This window comes from Enoplosus armatus, chromosome 8, assembly GCF_043641665.1.
Source record: "Enoplosus armatus isolate fEnoArm2 chromosome 8, fEnoArm2.hap1, whole genome shotgun sequence".
Taxonomy (NCBI): domain Eukaryota; kingdom Metazoa; phylum Chordata; class Actinopteri; order Centrarchiformes; family Enoplosidae; genus Enoplosus; species Enoplosus armatus.
Window position 1 is genome coordinate 9,188,835 of NC_092187.1, and position 22,836 is coordinate 9,211,670.

The window sequence follows — 22,836 nt, forward strand, 5'->3', positions numbered from 1 at the left end:
ATTTCCTACGACTTAATAAAAAAGAAATTGATGCAATGTCTAACTTCTGATATTACTTGTTGACTGTGATTTCCATTAGTTTTCATGAATACACACTATTAATACCAAAGCCCATTAAACATTTTTTTAAACAATGAAATGATAAGGGCATACCGAACTAGAGGTCATCACATCATCATAGCCATGAAAAACATACATGACTATGTGTTCCCGCAGCTGTGAGTTTGATTTATCATTCAATTCTATACATTTGGTTCAAACAGGATACACCATTTTGAATCTAAATACCCCTTTTCAATCACATCTAGTCCAAAACATTTACAAGATACAGTATATACATTTGTACAAGTGAAGGAAAACTGAAAGAACAATAAATAAGTTAGCTGAGAACTAATTATGTGTATTAAAATACAAAATTGAAACCAGCAAGTTGTGAAATGGTGATACGTGGCATTATTGCACGGTACAACTAAACATCTGGTTTTCCAGAAAAATGTATATTTCCCTCTTTTAACATGCACTTATCAAAATCCCCAAAAGTACAGTCCAGACCATATGTGTTTAGCATTACATTGACAATGCTATTGCCAGTGTGGTATTTGCTATTCAGACTTGAGACGTCCTTTTGTGTAATCTCATGTTCAATCTTTTGGGTGGAACAATTGTTCAAGCGCAAAATAAAGACTGCACAGTAAAGTGTATTAACACACTGAATGCCCCACACTCAAAATGGAACTGGATTCTCTGCAAAATCACTGACTGAAATATGACAACAACACCTAAAAGCACATTTAAAGGCCTTATCCACATTCTTTTTCTCTGTAAATAGGCCGATGCTGACAATAATATTGGCAAAACAGTCCAAAGACTCTTCTCAGGCTCAGTGAACATCACTTTCCATGAACTCCTCCTTGATGGAGTGCTTGCTACGTGCCAGCTTGCAGTCCGGCATGTCGAAACCAAAGTCGGCCCACTCATCATTAGCTGCTGCCATCCCTGACGTCCCAACGACACCTGACCTGTTGGGGATGGTGATGGTGTGGCGGACACGAAAGTGCACGGCCTCCATGACGCGCTGACGCTGCAGTTCCCCTCCGGCAGCCCCAATGGCCGCCATGGCAGAGGCAGCCATGTTGCTGCTGGAGCGAAGAAGCTGCTGTCCGTGATAGTCATGGTGGTGATTTGAGGCAGGCAGTTGGAGCGCAGCACCTTGTTTCATGTCCTGCAGACCTCGCCAGATGGTAAGGCGGGACTGCTCCGGTATCTTCAGTGCACCTAAATCCTGGTGAAGACACACAGTTAGACATTGGAGGAGTGTAAGAATGTAGGAGAAAACTAAGAAAAAGAGTGTATGTGTATCCTCATGTGTTTCCTTATAGACACAAAAAATGGGGCCTGCTCATCAAAACATTGCTCTACATCATCTCTAGTGGTCAAAAACTCTACAGGGTACCTTAAGTAAGACTATAAAATATAAAAAATATAAAAAGTTATTTCCATCTTTCTCTTCTGACTTTTGTTTGTTCTTCCCTTTACTGCTTCCTTTTCCCCCATCCTTTTTTTTCTATGAAGCTCTATACACATACAATTTGTTATTATAATTATTATAATCGCTGTGAGATTGTGAGTGCAAGAAAAGAGTTACCTCCATGGAGAGAGTCTGGAGATGGTAGATAGACTGGACGCCTTGGGAGGTGAAGTACTCGATGAAGTTCTGACAGCCCAGACTGGTGAGAAAACTGTATGGGGAGAAAAGCAGGGCTGCTTAGACTGCCATTAGAGCACAGCTGCAAAACTAAAAGTAGGACCAATACAAAAACCACCTTCATTAACACTGATGAAAAGTGCAGTTGTGCTTGAGAAGAATAGATTATCCTAACTTGATAATTAGGGTCAACATTTATTTTTAAATAGAACAGGATAGAAAAGCACCTCATTCGTTATGTTGCGTCGTTATCTCACTATCTACTCAAGCCATTATTAGTTTATTTCAAAACTGACATTAGGGCACAGATCTAGCCTCAAGTGTACAGAAACTATACATCTTGATGGATGCAGTGGATGTAAAATCATAAACATGCATTTATATTAATGATTCATAAGGCCACTCTTGCTTTGATGAAGAACCTTTATTATAAATACATGAAATGTTAAGGTTTTGGCAACATACAGTGTAATTGGAAAAAAAGCTAACTGTGCAATTGAACTGTACAATAAACATAACAATCTACAAACCAAAAAGGTGGACAAAGTCTGCTGTATCAAAAGTGTTAAAATTGCAAAAGCGAAGTCTAAGAATTAAAACCACTGTATCGACACATTATCTTAGAAAAAATATGAAAACAAACAGTAATAAATTTAATTTAAACAGAACTTAAACAATGGAAATTTCTTTTGAAGAAAATTCGCTATAGTGCATTGCAAAGGATGGCTGTATACACAGTGACAGTGTGAGTGATTTTAGATGTAAGTGTATGACACACAGTTTGGGCCTTCGGGTGACATAACAAACCCTCTGGCAGCCATAGTGGAGGTCTACTCCACTCTTACGCAGCTTGGCTATATGAGCAGAGTATAAATAGACATGATTAATGTGCTGGTTTTGAATGGGAGCTGATGCGTATGCAGCTAGTAGGAGCTGGCTAAGATATGAACACCAATTGCTTTGTAAATTACTTTTGACAGGCTAACAAAGACAGGGCGCAAAATTTGGAAACAAACGTACCAAAACACACTTTTCACTTTTACTTAAAACATTACTGAAATAAGCTACTCCCATAACACAACCCCTCCTGGTAATGTCTTTTTCCAGTTTAGTTGTATTATATTTAGACATTATTTCCATGCAGCCAACTCTCCAGTGGACCCTCATTATGGCACCAGGTTGCGAGGAGATTTGTGATGTAATTGCAAGCGTTTACAAAAGCAGCCATAATCAATTCAAACTGTATAACACAGTTGCATCGAGACACATTTTGCTGCAAACGGGAAAAAACGGTTTGACTAAATTTGTACGAACATTGCACCCATTCGTATTTAACCCAACAAGTGCATGTGATTGTCTGCTGGCCCTTTACAGGAGGATAAAGAAGGAGTGTCAATGGAGGGTGAGGTACCTGACAAGGCTGGGGTCAGGGTTATACGGAGGGGGCGGGCTGCAGTGGGATGCAGACACTAGAGTCTGACTGCTGTGGCCACCATTCATATCACCATTGGCCTGCATGTGGTGGCTGTTGAGCATGTTTGAACCTGTGAGAAAGGGAGGGGTGATCAATAAAATAATGAGCAGCAAAACAGCACAAAGAACTGTTCTACACTGGCATAAGTAGGCTCTCTTGGCATTGATGTTTTCTGATCAGAAAACTTTAGAACAACTTTTGGGTACATCTGATTTGATTTTAATCACATAGATACTCACTCATATGAGCTATGGAGGTGGGGGCAGTGACGTGTTGCTGGGGCTGCTGCCCCACCAGCTGGTTGACTGAGGGCGGTTTGCTGAGGCCTCCGTGGCTATGAAGCTTGTTCATGTTGGACAGAGGGGAGTAAGAGGAGGGGGATGCTATATGGTTCCTAGAGAAAAGAGGAGAATGTGGCTGAGGTTAGAGGAATATGTGAGTCTGATGAAGTCAACAAGACTCTAAATTCAGCTTTTTGTGAGGGTAATTTTTTTCAATTCTGAGTTTATAACCTCAACTTCTTCCCTTTATTTTACTCATAGACTTCAGCAGAAACATTTGTCGTACAGAAAGTGAAGAGTATCTGTGTTTACGGGCCATTTTTTGTACACGCATGTGTTTGGTTTGATCAAATCTCTTCAGTCACACATTTATGTACAGTATGTATATATGTGTACCAGGAGGTATCTGTGTTGGAGTTACTCACGGTCTCTGCAGAAGTTGCTGCTGCGTTTGTTGTCTGTAGGTTTCCACCAGTGGCTGTGGCACCAGCTCCACCAGCTCCAAACTGTCTTTAATCTTCATCAGCAGCTCAAAGTTCTCCCGACCACGAACCTACACACAAACACAACACACACAATACTGTAACATAAGCCAGTCTGGGAATTATGACTGGTGAGTCCGTCCTTTCAAAATGGTTAATTTGTTTTCAGTTTGTGAAGCAATGGTATTAAACTTCTTGTAGTCAGCGAAAATATTTCCACATGCATGAATTTGACAATTTGAAGGGCTAAAATCTCAAACATCAAAGTCTAAATTATCTCTGACATATACTTTGTATGTGTAATGTGTAATGTATTACACTGTTAACACTGTTTTCATTGAAAATGAGTGTGAAAGGCTCTTACAGGAATATAGTAAATTTCTTCTTCTCCATGCCGCCTCTTCCTCATGTTAACATTTGGACTGGGAATATTTGGCGGACTCTGTTTGAAGTCTGCAGATGACAGGAACAGAATCACAATCAAACAGTTTTCTAACACATTTCACCATCTCATTCTCTCTGAGGACCAATATATCTCGAACCATTTTGGTCGGCGTTGACAGACAGCAAGACAAGTATCACAATATATGAAAAGTCACTGGACCTGTAACTATTTGAATGTGTCGTTAACATGAAAACGTGTCATTCGGTTTAATCCAACTTACTGCGCTTGTTGGCACTGCCATTTTTGGCCACACTCTCATTCAGGGCCTGTTGTTCCCTGAAGTGGTCCTCGTCTGCTTTGCGGTCTCGGCCAGGACACGCACATATCCGACCTTCAAATGACCTTCTGCCCAACACTTGACCACTGTGAAGATGATTGGGGATATTAAATAAACTGGTCAAGTGCAGTTTGTTAAGAAAATTCTGATGAAATGCAGGTTCTCTAACATTCCAAGTCTACGATCATACTTTGGGCTAAAATGTGCTTTATCATTGTAAAAGGTGCTGAATATTAAGTATATGTAGAAGTGGTATATATAATCTGATGTGTGTAATGAAGTATGCTCTGCACTTCCCATTGTACTATGGGTTGGTCATTCTGTCTTATATCATTTGCCAGTATGTACTGTTGCAAAACATTTTGTAAATTCATAAAACCGAAGTATCCAGTGCCATAAAGACTAAAAGTAAAGCAAGTGACAAAAGACGAACCTTGTTTGACCTGTCTGTGTGTATGAATTGTGAATTGTCGACTTACTCTCTGGTTTCCAACGTGATGATGATGAGGATGGGTCTCCTGTTCATGCCGCCCACGCAGCTGCTGTTGCACATGAAGTTATACAGGATAGTGGTAAACTCAGTCCCCACCTGAAACACAAAACAGTGAATCGTACCAATAAGTCAATGTTGAGGGATTTAAGTCGGTTTAATTGTTGGTTTAGTCTCTGATACTTATCAAGAAATTTCAGGATTTTTAAGGCTCAAACAATTTCTTTCAATCTGCACACAAGCAAACCTCCCGTTTTACAGTAAATGTGACCAATCCACCACTAGAGGGCAGTGTTGCAATGCACTTTGATGTGTCAAAGAGACAATTGTGCTTTTCATTAATCTCCTCAGGTGCTATTGCAGACATGATGATTTCTGACTCTTGCACTTGTTTGGACATGCCCGGCATCTTTATTTATAGAAGTGCCGCAAATGAAGAACCTCACAAAAATTGACTGTTTCATTGATATGGTACATCCTTTGTGTGTCTTAGACATTTGGCCTTAATGTACAATATATTAGGGACATCTTTCAGATATTGCGATGTGTAAACATTTACGCAATCCACATCTAACAACCACATCTCATTTTTGTCAAAGGCGTTCTCTATGTCTCCTTTTATTTACCATCAGCCCAACCCCTGTTTTTAACTGGTATAATGGAAATCAACGAGGATTTACCTCATAAGTATGCTTCATGAAAAGCGTAAATCTCCCAAATATTTTGTACATTCACTGTAGACCATCATTTCTGGTGTTCAAAGTCATGAATCCAGTCCCTAAAGCACCTAATACAATGCATTGTGTGTCTCTATGATACACAGTAGCTGATGAACCACCAACCTGTGGAGCCTCGTATGGCACGAAGACACTCTGGCGGCCAGTGACAGGATCGTCGACGTACTGACAGAGGTTATTCCCCTCCACCCGGATCAGGTGACTGGCTGGGGCTGCTTGACCTGTGAAGAAGAGTGATGGGAGAAAGGTGAGGACACAGTTGAGTCAAAGTAGTATTTAAAGTATAACGCACAAAATTCACACCCAAGTTATGATTGATGAAATATGTATCTTCTCCTCTCCTGGGTGATTTGACTTCATAACCCAGACTTTTTCACCCAACAACAAAATAATCTCATTTTGGGATATTATTGGCATGTTTTGCGGGGGTAGAAAAGTACAAAATGTCAAAGGACTTGTGGATCATACCATCATTGAAGTCTCGTCCTAATTCGTGGTTGGGGCAGCGTTTGACCACTTCCGTGACGTGCTCCGCCTTTTTGTAGACGGGCATGGCTCTGATGATGCTGCCATGTGGAGGAGAGGACGACAGCTTGATTTGGATTGGACAGGTCTTGGCGATCTGACAGTAGAGCTTCTTCAGCAAGGGAGAGTACTGGGTGGGGAAAGAACACACACACAGTCATTCAGTTACGGGGGAGTGTGAACTAATGCTTTGCCCAACAAAATGCTGGTGGCAATTGTTGTGTTAAAATGTGCATCCCCAAACTGCAGTTCTCTCTGAGTTTTGACTTCCTATTTATAGTTGAGTCATTTTGCAGATCATATCCAAAGTGACTTATAATGTAGTAAATTAACATACCTAAAGAATCTGGTGCATTAGTTATCAAGTACATATCAATTAATGCCTTCACATTTACATTTTCTGAACCTACTGCAAATCAAATTAACATTAAACATTAAAGATGCACAAACTAAGAGCTGTGTCTTCTCAATTTCATGTAAATGCTATCAAGAAGTAGCTATGGTTAAACTGGACTGAGCTACCACTGACATCATAGCAAAAATAATGTTTCAGTAGGTGGAATCGTTGTTATATGAAATAACATTTGATTTGAGCCATTAAGCCAGCACAGCAGCCAAACAAGTATTTTAAATAATAGAAGACAAGGTGGACAAATGAAGAGCTGGGTGATAATATGATGATAAGATAGTGGGGTGTGACCACAGGACACTGTTATTATCACATAAAATCATGACTGGAGAACAAATTGTGCCATTTGAGGAAAGGGAGAGCATGAAAAGAAGGGGAAAAGAAAAATACATGAGGACTGTAAAACAGTCAGCAGGAAATTTACGTCTGAGAAGTAACGGTAATTACTGTGTTATTAGAATGAATAAATGATTATTATCCTGCAGACTGGGTTTGTGGGTGGTAATCTGAGATGCTACAGCTGGCAGAGGAGAAGTGGTGGAAGTTCAAAAGGACAGTTTGGAAAAAAATGGCTGTGTCTCTGTAACAGCTGCGCCAGAAACATGTAAAGTGTAGGAACTTTACTACTGTCAGTCAGTTACAGTAAAGTTCAATGAGAATATTCTGAGTTGTGCTAAAGCCAAGTCTTCAATGATTCCTCAGTTTATGGGCATTTACGCACACACATGCACGCTTGCATCTGTGTGTAAATGTGAGTACAGCATCCAAACACACCGGGACAAGGGATGGAAAAGCCTTAACATGCCCCAACACAATCACAAAATCTCAAAAATCTTCCCTGTGGAAATCAAATTGGGAGCTTCCAGAGAAAAAACGGAGAAGACGGTTGTCCTGTGTGGACTTGCTACAATGGGCCTGAATACAAATGCATCCGCGCACCCTGTGGCAGAAATACAGTACATGCAGTTCAAGGTCTGTAACGCTGCATGTGAAAAAAATATAATGTAATTTTGCCTTTTTGTATTTGATAGGTGAGAAAAAGCAGAGAGAATCAAAAAAACAAGGAGAGAGAGAGAGAGTCGGAGGAATGGCCGTACTCGAGCCCAACCAGTATCTTAAATCTCTGGGTAACCAGAATCCCATTTCAAGCATTTTTAATGTTTTTATCTGATACATTTCATCAGATGATTTGCCATTTGGAGAATGCTTTTAAGCAAGAAACGTTGAGCTTCATAGGTGTTTGCATTAAACCCTGAACCCTGGTATTAACCAGATCTGTTAGCCAAGTATCAATCACCCTGTTCTGTTGTCGGCAATGGTTTTTCAGAAAATACACAACATAAGCTAACATGTTATCTTAGAAGCACCTTCCACCAGCTTTATCTTTCTTAAAGGGACATTCCACCAAAAGTTATTTTTCTTGCCGTTTATTTCTAAACTCATCTCTCCCCCCTCATGCAAGATCATTCTTGGATTAATTACTATTTACTTTTTTGTCTGTACTCTCTGCACCTTGCTGCTACTTATAATTTAAGAATTTAAGAGATTTCAGATATTTCTATTTGAACTCTTCAAATTTAAATGTAATAACTAAAATGTTCCACTGATTATCCAGACTCTGATTCGACTCTCCCACCAGACAGCCTCTGGCCCAATGACGACTGGGAAAGAGTCATTCCTACACCAGCAACTGCTTGGATTCCTTGTTGTGACACCGTTACTAAGCCCCTCACAACCACACACACATTGCAAACTCTCATACACACACACACACACACACACACACGCCCTTAGCCATGAGAACTCCCTTGAGGGCAATGAAAATACCTGTGCACAACATTACCTTTTCCCACCTAGCTCTCCCTGACAAGTCTCAACAGCCCGTCCATACCATGAATAAATAATTTCTCTGCGATGCAACAGCCAGACAGACGTCTTATTTACAGACATGGGGACTTTTCCTGCTGCAACAATCCAATGGTTTTCTTTCCAGCAATGAATATGAACTCCTTTAGCATTTGCAAAGAGGAGCATAGGAAATGTGGTTTCTATGTTTTAGTAGGCAGCATCACAGAAAGAGTCACTAATATCCAGTCATGGTGGTGGTTAAATGCATTTGTGTAGAAAAATGCTGGCAGCACACTGACTTTGTGTTTCAGTATCAATAGTACCCTACCTCATTAATGCAGCGCTTTTTAGCAAATGAGTCGCAAATGTCAGATGTGAAGACAACAAGAAGAGTTTCAGAAGTATCCATGTTTTCAGTTACAATGATAATATAACTTTGACAAAAAAGCACTGTTCATATTGGAGGACATGTTCGGTCCTGTGAGCTGATTAGTCATTAGTCAGACAGGTTAACTGAGTAAAAACGCAGGGTGTTTTGAAGTAAAGACTAACTCCAGAGGACTAGGTTTAACATAAAAATACTCAAACCATTTACCTTTACCTAGTGCATTCTAAAATCCTGTTGGCCCACTATTCAAAGGAACCATCACAAAAAAGTTTGGTTTTTCAGTCACAGGAAAAAAGATATTTTGATAAGTTGTGGGATCAGCAGGGACCAGCATTTGGTGATATGGTTTTTGAACACCGCAGAGTGCATGAAAAAGTCATAAATTGCTTTTTGTGTTTTCAGTCTTCCGGGGTACAGATGCCATGGGAGGCGTCTCAACTCGTCCACCACACAGACTAGTGCGCACATGCACCAACGAGGCATAGGCATGCACGCGCGCACACACGCACGCACGCACGCACGCACGCACGCACGCACGCACGCACACACAAATCTGTGAGTTCAGCTCCATGTGTCATTGTCAGAGGTGAAGCGCAGCATTAATAAAAGAACTACAGTGTCTGATGAGTATCTTCTTGTACTGGCAGGTCATGAGTGATGGATAAACTGGGCTTCGTTTCAGGACATAGAGAAGGATGAGGGGATGGAGAGGCAGAGGAAAAAGATGGAGAGAGAACAAACACGCTTAAAGACTTAAAGATTATTAGAGATTATTTGCTTTTTTGATGGCTTGGGAAAAAAAGAGAAAAGGGGGAAATTAATAAAGGGAAAAATTAAAAAATGGATTACATGACGACTAGATCCTAAGCAAGATAATGTTTTACATTTTCAACAATATTAAGAAATCCTTTAAAATGTCCTGAATCTGAAACCTTGGCCAACTGCCTACCTTTCCACCAATTTTCAGTAACAATTTTAAGAGATATCAGACTACCCATAACAAACACATATTTCCTGTAAAAACAAGCTTTGCAAAGAAGCTTTATTATTTATCTTTAGTATAATTTACATGCTGGACTTCTGTCTTTTCTAGAAGTAATTAGGAAGTTTTTGTTTTACTACAAAAATTACTTTGCGTTTTGAGCTATAAAATGTATCAGTAGCTCAATATATACATTTAATCAAATGTGCTGGTCTCTGGAACAGAAACTTCCAGCAATTCATCCCAAAATGTTGTAATGTGATCATGACTTTACAAGAGCACTGTATAATGCTCCAAGTAGCTATTTAGTTGTACATTTTCATTGCAATTCAATCGGTCGATCCATTAATCCATCCATCAATCCATCCAACCATCCATCCCTCCCTGCCTCTACAAGGTGGACCAGTGGAGGCAGGTCTTGACAGGCTCCTGGAGACAGGGTGATAATTGCCAGACAGTCATCCCTATACACAAGCAACAGCTTGCCCGCTGCAAATTCGCTTAACTGTCCAAATATCGAATATGCTTACGCGCACACACACACACACACACACACACACACACACACACACACACAGCGCTGACATACAGTAGGCATAGTGAACACATCCACACAGTCTAGGCTGAATGTCTATACAGTCTGTAATTATATTGGACTCAAATCAATATAGAAATTTAGAGACTCTGCTACACTTTCTTTCATGTCATGGTAATTGCTGTTTGTCTCTATAAGACTTAGATGTAATGACCTTTAGAGAGTGAGTTTTTTTAACAACAGCTATTATCTAAACTTGGTTGTCTGTAGTTAAAGATCTCACCTTGAAATAATTGATGTCATCAAAACATTTTTGTCAAACATTTTTGCGTCAGATAGCATAAATTCGAAATTTCACTGCAAAGTTGACCTTTTTAAACATAAGTGTTAGAGTTGAGGGAACCATTTAAGCTTACGATCTGACGATAATAATTTCGACCCATCCAACCTGTTGACAGATCACATACTGTAAGTAGTTAGAGTAACTTGAATAGCTTCATTATGACTGCTTGTCACTCTCAAGGTTGCTTTTACAGTACTGACACAGTCCATTGAGACTGTGAAAGTTCAGTCTTCTAGACAGGATGGCATACACACCGTGTTACACAGAGTGTTCAGGGACAAATAACTAACACATTAGTTTCCTGGATTGATGGCATCCCACAGCCAAGAACATATCCTGTCCTGTGTTGATACTGGACAATGTACACTGTTAGATATTCATCCTGGAGGCTGTTTTCTTTAAGCACTTCATCTACTGGGTAACTTTAACAAGCACTAGCACTGGCTATACAAACTGATCTGAATCCCACAAACTTGTATAATTATGAACAACTTCATGTATTTGCTTGCGTGTTAATAAAATGCACCTGAGCATGTGTAAAAAATCCTCCTCATCATGAATGTTTTCCAAGATCTGGTGCTTGGCAGGAAGGCCTGTGGTGATGTGGCCACGGATGATGCATGGGTAAAGGAAGGGAAGGATACATTGTGCAGGGCGTGTTGGGACCTGTGTCCTAACGGAGAGAGGCTAATAGCCGGGAAGAGCAGCTTCTGACAAGCCGCCTAGCAGTGCATGCTCGAGCCCGCACCCACCGCATCACACCCCCTCCCACCCCTGACACATACTGTACGCACACACACATACACATAAGGTCTGGGTGTATGGAAAGACGTCTTATTATTTGACAAGACTGAGGTGTTAGATCTCATTCCCAGCCGCGGTGACGCTTGCCGGAGTCCAAGCCAAGAATCACCTTCAAGAGGCAAGAGAGCAGCAAAGTTTCAGAGCTATTATCACTAATGCACGATGTCTTGACGAGACAGGAGGGGGACTGGAAGATTACCAGACTAGCTTAACATGGGCTTGAATGGACTTACTGTATGTGGAAACATTAAAATTGTGTCTTCTGTTGCCATCTGTTCTCGTGGTTACTCTTCTCTTCTCTTCTTTCTACTTTTGAATGGTGAAGCGGATGTGGACTGACTTGGTAGCCAGTTGTGTGCAGCAGCCACCAACCTAACCTCCCATCAATCATTCAAGTTGACAACTTGAGAGGAGGGGATTCAATGAGAAATGCTTGACGCATTAGGCAGCTACCTTTCTCGTAATCTCCCAAAGCACTGCATGCCACTGCTCTTAGTGGGAGGCAAAGAGGAGGTGGGGGGCAGCTAGGTAACTGATTATAGTCAATATGCCCCTATGGCATTCGGCATTCCCCACTGCCTGAGGCCACAAGAAATCAGCGAGAAACCCAGAGACTGTTAACTCTTTCATTCAAACAAGGTGACTCAGTCTGGTCCACATAGTCATCCTCTTTTTTTTTCAAGCATGTTCAAACCTGGGCCTTCCTCTGAATTTTGCACCAATACACTCACCCAGATGTGCATGCACATTAGAAACACACAAATCCTCATGCACATTAGAGCACATTAGCTCATGCACATTAGAATGTGTGTGTTTCTAATGTGCATGCACATTTGAACACACGAATTCTCATGCACCCCAGGTGCTATTTGTGGGGAATCCCCTCCTATTAGCAGAGGCATGCTCATTCAGAGAGGCTTGACCGTAACCTCTTTTCTTTACAATACCAACACTTCTAAAATGACTCGACATGATCTGAGCCCTCGACAAGCATTTTGCCCCTGAGCTCAAACGTAGCCTGGCAAACCTTTATGTACACTTGGTTTTCATGGTTTTTTTTTTTTTCTGTGAAACTCCTGCATTTGATTTTTATTTGGGATGAAACATTTTCTTATGTGCATTTGAAGAAAATGTTTTAAAGCAAACAGTTGCATGTCCTGTAGCTACTGCAGATGTGTGTAATGTACTTTTTAACATCTGTAGGGCTTCCTGTAAGGCAATCAATGGTGTCATATAGTATCCTACATGATCACACATGATCATACTGCATAATTTTACACATGAAACATTTTGTTGTTCCATAGCTACTGTATAATAACACTTAAATACATCTTCTGATACTTCGCCAATCTTATAATCAGGCGTGCAAGATGAAAACAAAGCATTACAGAAAACTCCATGAAAGCTATCACCCGGTCTCTCTCTCATTCTAATCCCTCCTGTTTAATGGCAGCAGAGGCATCTGAATAATCACAGGTTGCCTCACAATCCTTTTTCTGCTGCCTCATCTGTATCTTAAGTCGTGTGCCAGTTAAAAACTCCTTTGTCTCTCCTCTCCTGGTAACAAAACAATGGCTATGACTTGAATTGTTCAGGCCGGCGGATATGAGGCCTTCTTCTTTCTTCATAAAACTGCTATTATCCAGGTGAATCAAAGTGGATAAGAGGAGTTTATTTTGTTGCAAAAGGTTAGGTGGTACTGCAGGGTGGTGTAGTAAAGACACTGACTCAGAAGATCTTTTGGCAGGTGATCTTCATTTCGAAGTACACATTTTGGGGCACACATTTTGATTTGATGTATTTCCTTAATCAAGTTATTAGGAACATTCAAAACTGTAAGCTAATGGGATATCAAGGAGAGTAAGGCAGGTTAATTCAAAGGGCAGAGCATTTAGTATCACGTGTAACCAAACGGGTTGAAACAGGTCTATGCCATATTTCAGGATTTCATTTCATTGCAGTAATTTCTCAGGTAAAACGAACTAATTTTTGTCCATGTTTTCTGTCGGTGTAGTTAGGATGTGACAAAGACCTGAGTCAGAGAATGGACGTGAGAGAAAGGAGATGATAGACGTATTTTAAGAGAGGACCGGGCGAAAACTTGAGGCGCCAGAGGTGACAGCCGTGAGTGTGTGTGTATTAAGATCCGAGGACGAAAGAGACAGAGAAAGAAAAGCAGCAGGTCAAAGACCACCGCTCTAATGTCCAGAGGAGGATCTTCTTACATCACTGAGGGCTGAGTAAAGGAGCCCACCACGCATGGTTACTTCCAGCAAACACAGCCACGGAGGAGCCCCTCAGTTGATCACACAGAGACATTCACAGGCCTGAACGCACACACACACACACACACACACACACACACATAGTGAAGGAAGTGCAGTTTGTGTCGTGATTCTCTTGTTTCAGGGAGGTCAACTGTGTGACAGTCGGAAGTGACACCTTTCAAGCAGGAGACCTTTCATCGGGTCATGACAAATTACACAGCTCCCATTTCACCTGACTCTCACCAGCATCACATCACAAGCTAATTGTGAGGTTTAGTCAAGTCTTGCCCTAAGTTTCCTTTTTTTTTGGTTTATTCTTGTACCCCATAAAATGGAAAAATTTATTAGTGTATTACCACAACTACTACTGCTACTGTGTTTTGGTAGTAAGTCTTACATTTAGGCTTATCATATTAACAATACACGTAAATGTGTTCATATCATTCCCATTGAAAAACTCAATATGTGGAAGCCCTCTTGGAAAAAAGCATGTCCCAAAAGTTAAAATCGAAGACCAGATTTCAGTAACAAAAACGAACAACAGCGAACAACCACAGTATCATATATGGTTTAAGAAGAGATAAACAACTGACATACTATGACAGCCTTTTCCAAAATATTGATATTATTAGTGTAATAATATATTATTATTATTACAATGTATGTATTTATTATCATTTCATCATGTAGGGTCAGATCATAACAGAAGTTATCTCAGGCATTTTTCATATAGAGCAGGTCTAAACCGTATTCTTTATAATATTATTTACAGAGAGACCCAACAGTCAACAATGTGTTATTATTGCATTGATCTCATATAGTGAAATAGTATATGATGTAACAATTGCTAGACTTACATTACACTCATTGTGCATAAACTCATTGAGAAATTGATAGAAGAAAGATAAAATGGTCTCTAATTATGATCTCTAACCAAAGTGTAATTTTTTTTAAAACTTCTGAGACAAACATTGTTTTCTTTTAACAGATTGAGTTGTCTAAAAAGACAAACATACAAAGGACCACATGCCGAACTTTCCCTGTTGCATTCATCACGCTGGATTTGACTACAAGAGGTGAGTAGAGGACAAGATGAATCACTGAATGATGCACTACTTTCTCTTGCACACGACACGCCTGCACATGTGCTGGCTTGAGTGAATGTGTGTACATGTGTGTGTGTGTGTAAAACAATGTCCTTGTGTGCATGTTTATGTATGTGCAAGATAGTTACTCAGTAAGACAGAGACGAAGAAACACATGCGCACACACACACACACGCACGCACGCACGCACACACACACACACACACACACACACACACACACACACACACACACACACACACACACACTGCTGCATGCCAAAGCCAAGAAAGTGTGTGTACTCACGGTCCATGTGGCAGACTTGGCGGTGCTAGATTGCTGGAAGGACACCTGGAAGGTGTGCAGTCCGGGGTAGTCGGTGTTAGAGGGGATGGCCGGGGCAGGCGACAGGCCCTCAAAGGTGGAGTTGGGCTGGGAGTAGGGAGAGGGGGTGGGCACGGCCGACGAGGAGGCGTTCTCGGAGCTGTAGGGGCTGGCGGACGTCGCACGGCTCCCCAGGCTCTCCATGCTGCTGCTCAGCAAGTTGTATTGGGACTGGGGAGAGAGGAAGAGGGAAGAGAATGAGGGAGGCGAAGAAGGAGGGAGGAGAGAGGCGGAGGGAGGGCACAGGTAGAGGTGCCAGAGAGACATTGACTTGGAGGCTTAAAGGGAGGTCGGATTACATTGGGAAGTGTGTGTGTGTGTGTGTGTGTGACACTGCATGTGACGGGTGCATGTTGGTGTCCATGATTGACGGTGTGACTTATACATGATAAAATCCTCACGAATGCAGGGACACAAACTTGTGTGTTTGTGTGAGTGAGTGAGTGGCGGCTGCATTGAGGTCCCCACAGTAGCCTCCTTGGGGCTATTTGAGGCGTAATCTGCTAATTGCCTGCCATTCCCCTCTTGTCCTCTTCGCTGTGTTTGAGAAGAGGGAGGATTTGTTGCACTGAGGTGTGCATGGTGACACGGTTGTCAAAGTTAACGCACTCTTTGAGGCCCATATATATAGTTGTACACATACACAGAAGCTACTGTAGAAAGAAAACTGCTTTGTGGCTGCTGTGATTTAGTTTTCTTTTTTTTATCATCCATGATCATTTGTTGATTCCTTATCACACTACTTGAACAAAAACCCATAAAAGTCGGAGAGCACCAACAGCGAACTGTAAGTCCTCCTGCCCACCTTCTACTTATCAGCATCAAACAATTACTTTCTTTAAACAGCAATTAATCAATCAGATTGATTCAGAGTCAACAAGACAAACCGACCAACACGTAATGATATGAAAACACAAATACATTTAATCTAAAATCTATTTAATCTATTCAAATCTAAATCACTAATTAAAAAAAACTTTCCCAGATGTATCCCTGTTGGTTCACAGTGATATAGGACAGCATTGCACACACATACACACACAATTACCCTATGAGTAGAAAAAAACTGAATTTTTACCTTCTTCTTCACGTAGTACATCCTCTAGAGCTTTAATCTCATTTGTCAACTCTTCAGTCAGAAATGTCCAAACACAGCAAAGCAAAGAAAGTGCGGGACCATAGCCTAACCAGAGAGTTCAAGTGAGGTATGCATCAGTGGACACACACACTCTCACACACTCACACACATACACACAGACACACATGTATAGCCAGGACAGGGAAAAAGGTGAGGACCGGCGTGGAGAGAGAGGAACGTTAGACTGAGACGAGGGGAGAGAAGGAGAGAGGGATGGGAACCCGAAAAATGGTACGACGTTCTAATTATGGCATGCCCGGACATAGACGGCAATGCCGGGGCGCATGTACACACACGCTCCAAAACACCTTGTGAAGGCCTGCACTAAGTAAACACTGTCTGGTGTGTGAGAGGGAGAGAGGCAAGTAGGAAAACACATGAAAGAACAAGAGTTCAAGGGTCAGATCCCCCTCCCACCCAGTATTGTATATCAACACAGCATTAAATCAGCAGACAGAGCTGAACATTTTTAAAAACGGACCCTTAAACACTTGAAAAAGATCATTGATACTGGACGGAAATTATCTGAATTTTAACTGCATACGCTGTGGATGTTTTAGTTCCAAACTGAGGAGTTCTGTTTTTTTTTACTCCACTTCTGGCACATAAACTATGCCCTTTTGAGAGGATTCAGATATTAATATTTAATTTGTACACAGAAAATGCCACCAAAAAGGTTTTGAAATGCCCCCTTCAGCTGTGACTAGAAGTAAAATGATTAGTGAATCTCATTTAACTGATAATAACATCTTTGATCCTGGTGACCTGCCAGTCACTTGCACAAAACACCAACAAGCTCTCACAAAGAATTTCTTTCATTCTCTTTGCACCTGGAGACGAGGGAGTACGACAGATAACATGAGTATGCCAGCTGAAAGCATGAAAGCATACACTCTTTCACCTGTTCCCCCCACTGGACACCTCACGCTCATTGAGACTTGGGGGTGCTGGAAGTTTATTTTCACTTGTTATATTCACCTATACCATACTCTGCAATAAACAGCGTTCACTTCACCTTGTGGTCCTGCCCCTCAGCTCTGCTAACCTCGTTCACCGACAACACAAACAGATACAGACACAAACTGAGACAAAGTCACACAAGGATATGTAAACTTCATGTGTTTCTATGCCATGGTTCAGCAGATGGGACAGGTCAACGTCCCAGACTTAATGCAAATTGCGTAGGTTAAATGGGGGAAGCGCACATGCGTGTTTGGATCTATACATTGACTCTGACTCAGGTACACGCAGCACAACACATCACATGGGAGACAGCTGGGTTCAAATCAACTAATACGAAATGGTTGTTCACTTGTTATCAAGCCCTATATTTACTGATATATTAGACAAAACAATGAATTGAGAAAAGAATTGTCACATTAATCGATAACAAAGTTAGTGAGTGGCAGCCTTAATCAAGTGTCTTAAATGTCTCATGTCTGGCAGTGGAAAACAGGACAGCTATAGAATTTGCTGAGATACAAATGATATTCACTCTTATGAAAAATATGAAAATGAGTATCTGGGCTCTGATGTGCTCTGATGCTTGTTTTCTCCTGATAGGTGAATGAAAAGAGTCATTCTGTCCTTCCTTTAATATCTGACTATTCACTACCTTTGAAATCTTCCTCTAACGGCTTTTGTCAAAAGGGGCTTTACGGACACAAGGTAAGCCCAGGTGTATATGTCAACAACACAGACCCATGCGCTCACAGGTGTGCTTGCTCTTAATACCTCAACTTGATCCGCAACAAGTTGAAACAGAGCTAAAAACCTCCGCCGCCACTGTGTGTGTGTGTGTGTGTGTGTGTGTGTGTGTGTGTGTGTGTGTGTGTGTGGTGTGTGTGTGTGTTTGTGTGTGTGTGGTGTGTGTGTGAGTGTTTAAGCCTCCCATCCCACCGGCATCTGATGTCCCCTATGGGCAGCCATCCTGGTAGCTGCCACTCAAAGCTGAGCTTTAAACATTTAGAGAAGTAGATAAGCCAGCCACAACAACCCTCACTTGTCAATATGAGTGAAACATAATAGGCTGAGGATCAAGAGAATATCACCCTGCTAATGACCTCTGTTTGCAGCTACTCTTTAAACTGAACTCTATTGTTTTATTAACAACACAGCCTGACATGTTGTCATATGGCCCTGTTGAAATGAGGAAACAGCATGACCAAAATGAAAATGTTAGGCTACATAAATGAATGACATGGCATCATATGAAAACTGGAGCATGCCTACACAACGGCAGCTATGTTAAACAGAGGTGAGGATGAGAGGGGGTAAAATGTGGAGCGATGTGTAAGAAGGTTGCCCCCTGTTGGGAATACTTGGCAAAGTGCAGGGACAGGATATACCATTCATTCTCAACAGGTCAACATTCACATTCACGTCAACCTGTAAAATAAACATGATTAAATTTCAGGTAAATAGTGATAGATGACTATGACATCTTCAGAGTTAATTCCTAAATACTTCAATGTCGAAGGAAAACGAAGGAAAGTTAAAACACAGCTAGCCTTCGCATCATTTCAGGGGCATGAGTCACAATCCGCCTTTCCGAATCAATCTTGTTAATGTAACGATGATCAGGCTGGCCCCATTATACAGGGGTACATATCTAATCGTTCTATAAAAGCACACAAATTCAAGTAGCCATGGCCATTCATACATGCATGGAAAATACAAGAGGACACAGGCCTGATTTTCAAACGTTAACTCACTCTCAAACAGCATGATGAGTCATGAGCATACAAGGATTCACTCTTTCATCTGTTTGATTGCCACCAATTTGGAAACAGTGACCCTGAACCAAAGTAATACTAAAAGTTCTACACTCTATAACACAAACCATCTCCACTACCAGACCAGTAAGAAGCCATTTTCAAACACTGAAAATAAAAAAGGTCCTGAATATGCCAGAACATAAACATAGACTCTGGTCCACTTACCACACCGCACAGCATCTTAAGGCTCCTGAAAGAAAAGATGGAGTGTTTCTATGTTGTCTGTGTGACTCGGCTCTCATAGGACTTACACTCTGCTGTGGTCAAGTGTGACTGTACAAGTTCCAGCTGACCCCTCTGTGGAGCAGGACATGATGGAGGATACAGGAGATGTCTGGCCTCTCTTCTCATCCACTTGTTTCCCCCTTGCCTGACTGGGCCTTCTCAACTTGCCTTGCATCTAACAACAAATCCTCGCTCCGCCCCCCTTATTTCTGTCATGACTATTCATTAAGCGGCCAGGCAGGCCCAGGCTTGCCCACTTAAAGATTATATCAGACCAATATTCCAGATCAGAAGGGGAAGGAAACATAGGTGTGTTTGGGAGTGACTTCCGATTTCATATTTGGGAGAAATGTGCAGGATGATCCGTGCACATCAGTGTGATCCTGCAAAAACTTTGCAACTGATCATTTGTCATTTGGTATTACGTTGTCCTGTGAGGGTTAAAAAATTAATTTTCTATTGTCTTCATTCATAAAAAGTTGGCATACTTTCTGTGTATATAGAGTTTCCATCCAGCAACACTAATATGCAGGTGCATACACCGGCAAACATATGTGCGTGTTTGTTAACACATGCACACAGACACATACATGCACACACATACACTCCAGTCTACAGATGGCTCTGCAGAGAGTCAGCAAGGGGTCCTGGCTTGGCGTTTAATTAGCCCTCCCTCCCCCAACACACACACACACACACACACACACACACAGTCCCTACAGGCCGCTCAGCGGGGAGATAGAGAGGGAGGGAAAAGGCTGCAGAGGAGAGGGAAACTACATAGGAGGGAATCTCCTCAACACTGGAGGGAAAAAGTGAAAGGACACAACAAACAAAATGGGAAGAGATGTTTGGAAGTATTTGTGTGTGCTCACAAAGAACACAAGAGGAGGAAAACACCCTTCAGGGAGGCTCAAAAGCAAAAACTGACTGAAGACTGACTGAACTGCAATGAGAGCTCATGTCCCTACCATCACATTGTCGTTCATGTCCCTCATGTGGTAGACGTCCATGGAGCCCTCGGCAGCGCTGCGGTGGCCCCCCGGGGCACTGGTAGAAGGCAGTGGGCGCTCACCCGGCTGGCCGCCTGGGGGGAGCTCAAAGTAGGTGGTGTCTGGCTCCCTGTGAACACACGACACCATCGATACAAGCTGATCAAAGAGGGAGGAGCTTTCAAAAAGTTGTAAAACAGAATAGTTTTAAAGGAAAGACAAATATAAGGTTAGATAAAGTAAATGCTTGATATTGACTATCTTTTGCTTTTTCTAATTATGCAGCATTGTGAAGCATTGTGACTGCAACACCAGAAGCTCGAATAACATTTTTTTTAAAAAGGACATGCTTCCCTGACATGGTATAAAAAATAAATCACACTCTGGACTGGTGTTAAATTAGGAATAATCCTATCCTTATTTGGTCAAAAAGTAATCTGTTAGGTGATGATATGTGTTTTGTGATCACTGCTTGATACATTTCACATTTTTAACAAAACCAATATGTCATTTGGAAAATATGTTCATTGGACGGAAAGTAAAACAATCGTCAGCAGGTGTTGTTGACACTCACAGGGAGCTCCACAGGTGCTCGAAGGTGCCTCCTTCTTCAGTAACGGTGGACTGGGACATCTTAGAGGATGGGTAGTCTGGGGAGGGACAGATCACTCTACAGAGCACACACACACACACACACACACACACACAAGCACACAAACAAAACAAACAATTTACAATGAGCAGGATTACATGAAACAAGAATGAACGAAATAATCAAAACAGACTTTTAACGCGTTAAAAAGATACAAGCAGAAACAAACTACTAGTTCATACATGATCATTTTAGCAGTGTTCAAAAACGAAAGAGAGCAGTTCAGAACACACACGCACACACACACACACACACACACACCCATCCAGGTGTGATCACACCAATGTAGTCCCAGAGATGTGGCACAGGGTGTCAGGGGGCCTGGGCTTGCTCAGACCTGCCTGCCTCATCACCGCCTCACTCCGAGGGGAAGCTTCCTTCCCGTCCGTAAAGTCTGAGCATCACCTCCTCCGCCTCGGTCTCAAAATAACACAGCAGCCTGCACTGCGAAATGTGCTCAGACGTTATGGAGTTACCCAAGCAAGTGCCAGCTACAGCGGACAGCATTAAGCAGAGGGGTGTTATTTAGACCAAGAGATCCACGTACTTTGCAGAATGATCGCAACTCTTATTTTGGCAGAGCAGATGATAAAGACATGATCGCCAAAGTTTAGACATGTAGCCAGGTGGACACCCGGGCCTACTTGCGATGGTTTGAGTCAAAACGCTTCGAGTTGTCAAATAGATCCGGACTTGTTGTCGTAACCAAAAATGGAAAAATCAAACGGACTGCAGTCCTGCCGGTCTCCATCTAGTCTGCAGTTTGACGTGATCACATCCAACACAAAATCCTGTCCGGCATATTTGGTCGTACTAGAGTTTACTACATTCACAGTTGCGCACCACAGCAGCGTCACGTCACCTTAGTAACCCCTCTGAAGGGCTGCACAGGAAAAACTGTGGCAAAGGTGCACGCCTTGAAAGATGCAACAAATCATCACATACACAAACCAAAATAAACGTTACGTAAAAGTGACCCTGTCCGTTTAAGTGATTCCCTTATCTCTACATACATGTAACAGAGGTCTTCACTTTGGTTTGCACTGAATCGATTGAAGATATGCAGCTCAGTAAACATCTGAGGTGATGTCATGACTGTTGAACAAAGGGTGTTTGTTTCTGTTCTTCAGTGCTGATCTTGTGGCTATTGCCAAACATGTAGGCTCCTCTAATAAAGTTTTGATTAATACCACATGATCCAATAGATGTGTCCTAAAAAAATAAACCCAAGAAAGAGCGTCCATGTTAAAGAGGCCCTGCAGCACGCACACGCATGCAGACACGCAAGTAACTTGGTGGGCCTATTGCGGAGCACCGCAGCAGCTGCGTGGCTGCAGGTTCCCGCTGTTCCCGACTTGGCTGCCGCCGCAGGAACCAGCCCCCGTCCCCAGCTCGTCCACAAGTGCCGCCTCGTCAGATCCCAGAGCAGCTCAGGTGTTCGCACAGGGGATCTGACGCAGCGTCACTGCAGGCCGAGCAGAAGACTGACTGAGACCGGGTTGGCCGCAGAGCTCCGCTCCGCACTGTGAGCTGCTTAATTGGGATTCCACCTGGACTTTTTTCACTTAACCTGCACCTCGGGGAAGGAGTA

General features: G+C 42.0%; 1 protein-coding gene across 3 annotated transcripts; it reads right to left on the minus strand.

Moving 5' to 3' along the window:
* Positions 1-880: 880 nt before the first annotated feature.
* tp73 (tumor protein p73) lies at positions 881-21,241 on the minus strand. 3 transcript variants are annotated; one of them, XM_070910671.1, is made up of 13 exons: positions 21,168-21,241; positions 20,573-20,723; positions 15,384-15,632; positions 6,360-6,546; positions 5,997-6,112; positions 5,144-5,253; positions 4,608-4,750; positions 4,307-4,395; positions 3,886-4,013; positions 3,419-3,573; positions 3,117-3,249; positions 1,646-1,739; positions 881-1,282 (listed from the first exon to the last, which is right to left on the minus strand). In XM_070910671.1, the coding sequence occupies exons 1-13, from the start codon at positions 21,224-21,226 to the stop codon at positions 881-883; spliced, it is 2,016 nt and encodes a 671-aa protein (XP_070766772.1). In that variant the 5' UTR covers positions 21,227-21,241. The 3 variants fall into 3 exon arrangements, with proteins under 3 accessions (XP_070766772.1, XP_070766773.1, XP_070766774.1); XM_070910672.1 differs by lacking the exons at positions 20,573-20,723; positions 21,168-21,241 and adding an exon at positions 16,540-16,687; XM_070910673.1 differs by lacking the exons at positions 3,117-3,249; positions 3,419-3,573.
* Between the last annotated feature and the right edge of the window lie 1,595 nt (positions 21,242-22,836).

Bases quoted from the DNA above. Each gene is read 5' to 3' on its own strand.
- tp73 (XM_070910671.1), bottom strand. From the start codon at position 21,226: ATGTCCCAGTCCACCGTTACTGAAGAAGGAGGCACCTTCGAGCACCTG. The intron at 5,254-5,996 runs GTTGGTGGTTCA...TTTGTGTTTCAG, and splicing joins TGCCATACGAGGCTCCACAG to GTGGGGACTGAGTTTACCAC. The intron at 4,014-4,306 runs GTAAGAGCCTTT...GTTTGTGTGTAG, and splicing joins AAGAAATTTACTATATTCCT to GTTCGTGGTCGGGAGAACTT.